General features: G+C 37.8%; 1 protein-coding gene across 2 annotated transcripts in view; it reads left to right on the forward strand.

The window, feature by feature from the left end:
• LOC110451031 (centlein-like) overlaps window positions 1-7,578 on the forward strand; it is an 82,247-nt gene that overhangs the window by 62,651 nt on the left and 12,018 nt on the right. For both annotated transcript variants that reach the window (XM_021498871.1, XM_021498879.1), the window contains exon 13: window positions 579-662. In XM_021498871.1, the coding sequence (XP_021354546.1) occupies window positions 579-662 (84 nt within the window). The remainder of the gene's footprint in view (window positions 1-578; window positions 663-7,578) is intronic.

A 7,578-nucleotide genomic window follows, 5' to 3' on the forward strand; every position in this document is an offset into this window, starting at 1 on the left:
TTAGCACACCACTTAAAATTTCCACAAAAAACACACTTTATATACTTGTACATTAGAAAACTCGGATAAACTAACTATCTATTTAACAAAGCAGATGAACTCAATATACATAAAGTAACACATTAAATTGTCCTCTGTTTATTTTACTCAGCATAACTAACCATGTAGGTAATTAATTAAAATCAACTCATCATAGATTAGAATTTAACTGGGGAACACATATAACTATCTCATATTAACTAACTATACCTAACTTTACCACACAATATTTCACGACTCATACTACTTCACACAAATTGACTCACCATACATAAATTGACTTATCATACATAAAATTAAGACATATTGATAAACTATATTTTCCTGTACATAGAATTGACTCAGATTAACTCACAAGCCATAGAACTTGCTCACCATGTGGAGAACCAACAGATTCAACAAACAGAGAAATAATACACATTAACCTACCATGCATAGTATTGATATCTTCATTATGCTAATTGATTGAAGTTAAAACTCACCAAATTTAAAAACAAAATTTAAACTATTTTTAAAATTTTCTTGATTTATTTTCAAAGATGTACACGGAGCTGACTCATCGGTATGACAAGTCAAAAAAGACTGAATCTGATCTTCGACATCAAGTCCACTCACTCCGAAAGGTAAGGTACTGAAGTCAGCTGACCAAGGGTCAAATTATGACCCTTTTAAAATTGATCTTTTTTTGTTACTTATATGATGGGGAGGGGGGGGGGGGATTGTGTAATGGGAACCCATTTACTATTATAATGATCTAGTATGTACTCACTGGACTTTATGGAGAAGAAGGAAGGTATCATTGACAAACTACTTATCTTTTACATGGTTCCTACATCTTAACCATTCCAACAAAGCATGCTCGGGCCATAATCTCTCTGTGACTACAGTCCCTCTGTACATTGTACTAAATTGGGAAGACGTGACATTTTACAATAGAGTCTCATGCTCCACGAAGAGTTCCATGTTTCTCCGTACACATGCAGCATGGCTCTGGTCCCGTGAGGGGTCGCCCATATTTGGGGAGGGTGTCTACTACTGATAATGTGAGAGACGTGTCAATCAGAACTGCGGTGATACATGGCCCACGATCCCTGTTCCCGCAGCCGACCCGTCGTTTGGCATGTACAAGACACTCTTTCTGTCCCGAAATACCGGACTCTCCAGAGAGATGGGAGAATGAGATCAGGCCCGAACACACCACATCAACTCTATTTTCCGCCTATTGACTACTTGTACAGATGTCTTTAAAATAGTCCCTTTACTGTCCTACAACATGCATGGATCTTGGTCTTCATCAATTTCCTCCAATTGTGAGTATTGGTATTGGGCTGTTACTCCCACAGTCACATGTATACAGATCGGAGACATCATTAGATACCACAGGACAATACAGGACTGCTGTGTTTTATTGCGTCACGGTAACCATGGAAACTGCTGTATTATGTAAATGTTATCAATTTCTTGGATTTACTCTAAGTTTTGACTGATACATGTACAATTTGTTGATTTGATACACTTTTCAAATCTATGTACTGATTGATGAAAAAATTAGTAGATTTTGTTTTCATAGTAGATTTCTGTTATGAGTAATAAAAATAGAATTTGATCTCTGTAGACATTTTCTTTGAAAATGTAGTCTCTTTTGCTAGACTGTTTTTCAATTAAAGGGTGGTTACTATTCTATAAAGGATAACCATGACAATTTATTAATAGAAGGATGGTTTCTCATGACAGATTTGAATTACAACGGTTGTTTGTCAAGATACGCTTTAAGGTCATAGGAGTGTATTGATAAACGGAAGTAGGAAGTACATCCCTAGTTGAAAATCCAATGTTGAGAGACAGTATCACAATTTCCGCATATTCTAATGTTTGATATTAAATTGATGAATATTGTATGTTTATTATTGACAGAACAGTGTTTTCTCTCAATATTGAAGTATTACAAAGCAATGCAGGCATTAATACAGGTGGGTTTTTTTTTCAATGAGTCACATGTATCCATTTTTCTTTACTTCAGGAAACCGGCTACCTATTTCACTACTGTGATTTTTTTCAAGAAAGATAACTCTTACCTGCAATTGCTATGTGCATATGGTTTTACTATAAAGCGTCAATTTTTAATCGTTTATAGATAATTTATTTGACATAATTTCAGCATTTATTCAATTGATATACATTAATGCAATACTAATCTATGGCAGTATCATTTTTATTGACATTATTTTGTAAAATATTTTGTCTTTCATTTTTTTTCAAAAGTCCCTCCTTTTTACATAAATTTCCATTTAAAATCCTTAAAATTATGGCAACCTATATTTTTTTTTTGTGGCAGAAAATGTTCTTTACTTCAAAGCGATATAACTACAAAATTTGAAGAAATTCTACTGAGAAATGGCGACAATCCTAATTACCTTAATTGAAACAGCGATATATCTTACACATAAATTTTCACATATATAAATTAAAGGTGGTCACCCAAAGTATATTGTTTTGATGAAAAGGATGATACTTCATGACAAGTTGCATTTTACAGGCTAAGTCTCTCAAGATTGTCATTAAAGTGTTATATATCAGACAAATATTGATTTTAAAAATAGTCTGTTTTTCTATGGATCTACTTTAAAACTGATTCATCAGAATCTACTGAAAGTAAGATTTCTTATACTATGTAGTAATATTGACAATGGACCTAACTTCAAGTGTGGACTCTCATGTAAGGTTCTACTTTTAAATTTCCAAGGACAATTGTTGTCACACAGGACAGGCTTTACTTTCAGTGGTGGTATCGCAAGACAGGCTCTACTTTCAGTGGTGGTATCACAAGACAGGCTCTACTTTCAGTGGTGGTCTCACAAGACAGGCTCTATTTGCAGTGGTGGTCTCACAAGACAGGCTCTATTTTCAGTGGTGGTCTCACAAGACAGTCTCTACTCTCAGTGGTGGTCTCACAAGACAGGCTCTATTTGCAGTGGTGGTCTCACAAGACAGGCTCTATTTGCAGTGGTGGTCTCACAAGACAGGCTCTACATACAGTGGTGGTCTCACAAGACAGCCTCTACTTTCAGTGGTGGTCTCACAAGACTGGCTCTACTTTCAGTGGTGGTCTCACAAGACAGGCTCTATTTTCAGTGGTGGTCTCACAAGACAGGCTCTACTTTCAGTGGTGGTCTCACAAGACAGACTCTATTTTCAGTGGTGGTCTCACAAGACAGTCTCTACTCTCAGTGGTGGTCTCACAAGACAGGCTCTACTTTCAGTGGTGGTCTCACAAGACAGGCTCTACTCTCAGTGGTGGTCTTTCACAACAGGTTCTGCTTCCTTTGTTGGTCTCAGAAGACAGTTAATCCTTTGAGTGTTGGTTTTAAAAGACAGGTTCTGCTTCCTTTGTTGGTCTCAGAAGACAGTTAATCCTTTGAATGTTTGGTCATACAAGACAGGTTCTGCTTCCTTTGTTGATCTCATAAGNTCTCACAAGACAGGCTCTACTTTCAGTGGTGGTCTCACAAGACAGGTTCTACTTTCAGTGGAGGTCTCACAAGACAGGCCCTACTCTCAGTGGTGGTATCACAAGACAGGCTCTACTCTCAGTGGTGGTCTTTCACAACAGGCTCTACTTTCAATCTTGGTCTCACAATACAGTCCGGTATTTAATAGCAGTTTTATATGACATGTTTTAATTTCAATGTTGATCTCAGAAGACAGGTTCTGCTTCCTTTGTTTGTCTCAGAAGACAGTTAATCCTTTGAGTGTAAGTCTTACAAGACAAGTTATGTTTCCTTTGTTGGTCTCAGAAGACAGTTAATCCTTTGAGTGTAAGTCTTACAAGACAAGTTCTGCTTCCTTTGTTTGTCTCAGAAGACAGTTAATCCTTTGAATGTTTGGTCTTACAAGACAGGTTCTGCTTCCTTAAGTGGTCTCAGAAGACAGTTAATCATTTGAGTGTTGGTCTTACAAGACAGGTTCTGCTACCTTTGTTTGTCTCAGAAGACAGTTAATCCTTTGAATGTTTGGTCTTACAAGACAGGTTCTGCTTCCTTTGTTGGTCTCAGAAGACAGTTAATTCTTTGAATGTTTGGTCTTACAAGACAGGTTCTGCTTCCTTTGTTGGTCTCAGAAGACAGTTAATTCTTTGAGTGTTGGTCTTACAAGACAGGTTATGTTTCCTTTAGTGGTCTCAGAAGCCAGTTAATCCTTTGAGTATTGGTCTTAGAAGACAGGTTCTGCTACCTTTGTTGGTCTCAGAAGACAGTTAATCCTTTGAGTATTAGTCTTAGAAGACAGGTTCTGCTACCTTTGTTGGTCTCAGAAGACAGTTAATCCTTTTGAGTGTTTGGTCTTAGAAGACAGGTTCTGCTTCCTTTGTTGGTCTCAGAAGACAGTTAATTCTTTGAGTGTTGGTCTTACAAGACAGGTTATGTTTCCTTTAGTGGTCTCAGAAGACAGTTAATCCTTTGAGTATTGGTCTTAGAAGACAGGTTATGTTTCCTTTGTTGGTCTCAGAAGACAGTTAATCCTTTGAATGTTTAGTCTTACAAGACAGGTTCTGCTTCCTTTATTGGTCTCAGGAGACAGTTAATCCTTTAAGTGTTGGTCTCAGAAGACGGAATGTACCTTTTAGTGTTAGGTTAATAAGACAGGTTCTTCTTAAATGGTTTCACCAGACAGTATCTCCTTTAATCAGTGACCTTAAAAGACAGGTTCTGCATTAAATAGTGATGTGTCGGAAATTGCTTTACTGTAGAGAACTTTGTGACAAATGACTGGGGGCTACATATACTTGTGTCAGCATCGTGACAACCCCTAAGTTTGTGCCTAACCTTGTACAGATCACAACTGCACCGTGGATCAATGCACCACTCTGTACACAAATAAAATTCCAAAGATTGTCCCCGTATTGAAATTTAATAAAAACTGTCTGTTTGATATGGTTGTTGAGTTTATATCTCATACAGAATTCACGCATTATTGTCAGGAGGCACAGTCACAGAAGCCAAGTCTCTAACAGGGTTAGTTGGCTTATTTTTACTAGCCTGACAGAACTCTCCAGGGGATCTACAAAGGGGGATGTAACAGATCAAGACAATTAGCCGTCTCTTATCCTAGCTCTAGTCACTTGTCTGATTCCCCGCTAGGCCCCGACTTTACAGGGGTTCTGCCTTCCTTTTTTACTGTCCTACACACCAGTAAAAACATGGGCAATTTTTGTCAAAGGCTAGATAGTTAATGGTTTCCCCTGGAAACAGACAGATCTATCAAAGAAGAAAAGTTGTCAGAATGTCATATTTGTTTACGTAAACTTAATGATTGCATGACAAATAACATCTTTTATTACAAGGAGGCTGATATTGGCTTTGGTGTGGATGTCCCGGGAGTAATGTCAAGCCAAATGTCCTCACAGCTAGAGCTGTCCGCAGCATACTCCTCTACCATATGGCCGAGCCAAGGTCCCCAGAGATGTAACAAGTTAATAAAATAGTCACTTCAATAGCAGTCTACCAAATTAGACCTGAAATGTTTCCCCTCCACCAAAATGACATTAGCTTATTGTCGTCAAGTGGCAAGCATTGTTGATCACTGCAGACAAAAAGCTACCAATTTTCATTTGTATGTAAGACAGCAAATAGGAACCCTCGAGAGTGGCCCAACGTTTTATTTAGGTGGCACTATGGATGTAGATAAATAAAATGTATGTCATTTTTAAATTGCATGGGCCGGCTTTTGACAAAGACATGCCACGATAGATCAGGACAGGGATGCTGTATCTGTGGTGGAGGACTGTCCCGGCGGACGTCGCTCTCTATGACCGAGTGGGGCTGCACTTTTCAGGGTATCGCACAAGTTTTAAGTGTATAGCCAGCACGGAGCAAATAAACGACACCAAGTCCAACATAAATATGATATTCCAATTACAGGCTATGGCAACCTGTCTGTTTGCTTCTCACCTATGGCAAATTGTCATTGGGTAAATGACCATCAATAAGCTACACTGGCATCCCCAGAGGCCCACTAGGAATCTGCTCCGCAAATTAACTTATTCATATTATATTCATATTTCCTGCCATCAACAAAATTTGGTTGTGTGTTGCGGAGTGTATTGATCCTGTTAGGGCTGTACTGCGTGCAGGGCTCTGTCCAACTCATCACGTCCGGGCTGTCATAAGTTCCAAATTTTCTTCGCCTCCACGCTCACGTCTTGTCATCAATTTCTTGTTCCTTGGCACTTTGGACGATGAATCATTAGCCCTTGTCTCTCCTCATCAGAATTGGAGGTGTGGGGCTTGGTTTATTGGGAGGACCAGGTGCCCCCGAATTCACGCCCTGGTCCGAGACATTCATGACAGCCCCGTACCCTAACTGGCGAGTAATTTCCCGGAGTGGAAATTAACAGTGCAATTACGATTTGGGTCTTGCACCCCGGTCCTATAAGGCAATTCATGACACACCTATTGGTCCTGTTCGCTGAACCTAGTCAATTTGTGTTTTTTTTGTTCTCTAATTTCTTATTTTGTTACTATATATGGTCGTATATTTGTATAATATTGCATCAGTTAATCAGTCACCTTTACGGTAGTGTTGAGTACTTTGAATCTGTCAATGTGGTCACTGATACCATACACATATTTGTCTTTAGTGTCCTTACCTAAATTATTATTTAATTGTTAATGTTCGAGCTGGTATTTCAGATTTCACTTTATTTAAGATATATCAGAGGGAGATTTCGAAAATCACACTCTAAAACTGTCCACTTGACCAGTACTTATATACCAGAAGAATACATAGTGATATTGGAATCTTCTGTTGTAGTTTACTTGATTAAATAAAATTTTAAAAAAATACATACCATACCGAATCTGTTTTGGTTTAAATTATTTGATTTTAAGTAAAATTGAAAGTGAATTTTGTTTTAAGTAAACATTTGCAATGTTTCAGTAATCTATCATGATTTATACAAAGTTCAAATTTTACTGTATTTGTTGAGAGAAAACATTTCAAAATTAATTGCTCGTAGCAAACTGGTGATATGGTGTAATATCTGTTTCCAGCAATAATAAAAAGTTGTTTTTTTAAAGTAAATTTTATCATATTTTTATTTAAAAGTAAGCTTACTTATATAAGTATCTCCAAACCCCAAAACTATTATTTGAAACATAGCGAATGATTCTGTAAATTTTGCTTAAAATTGATGTCATTTTAACGTAATTGTACCCCTTTCTCAAAATATTTTTTAAAATAATTATTCCGAAAAATGATTCCCTTCCCGGCGACAGTTCTAGTTTTGTGTGAGGATTAAGCTGCTAACCACACTATCACATGATGTGGCACATGCTATTACAATAGTACTGTAGTAGTGTACTTAGTATGTGGCTAGGACCGACATGTGATGTACACAGCTCTACATGTATAGTTATGTAATCACAGAATGTTTCGCTGTGACAATGTAACACCATCTCATTAATGCCATTTAGTAGTATGTGGCTGTCATATAGAGAGAGGGACACCAGGGAGGGGGAGGGGGGGAGGTTCTGGGGGACACAC

The sequence above is a fragment of the Mizuhopecten yessoensis genome, unplaced genomic scaffold (assembly GCF_002113885.1).
Source record: "Mizuhopecten yessoensis strain PY_sf001 unplaced genomic scaffold, ASM211388v2 scaffold603, whole genome shotgun sequence".
Lineage (NCBI taxonomy): Eukaryota > Metazoa > Mollusca > Bivalvia > Pectinida > Pectinidae > Mizuhopecten > Mizuhopecten yessoensis.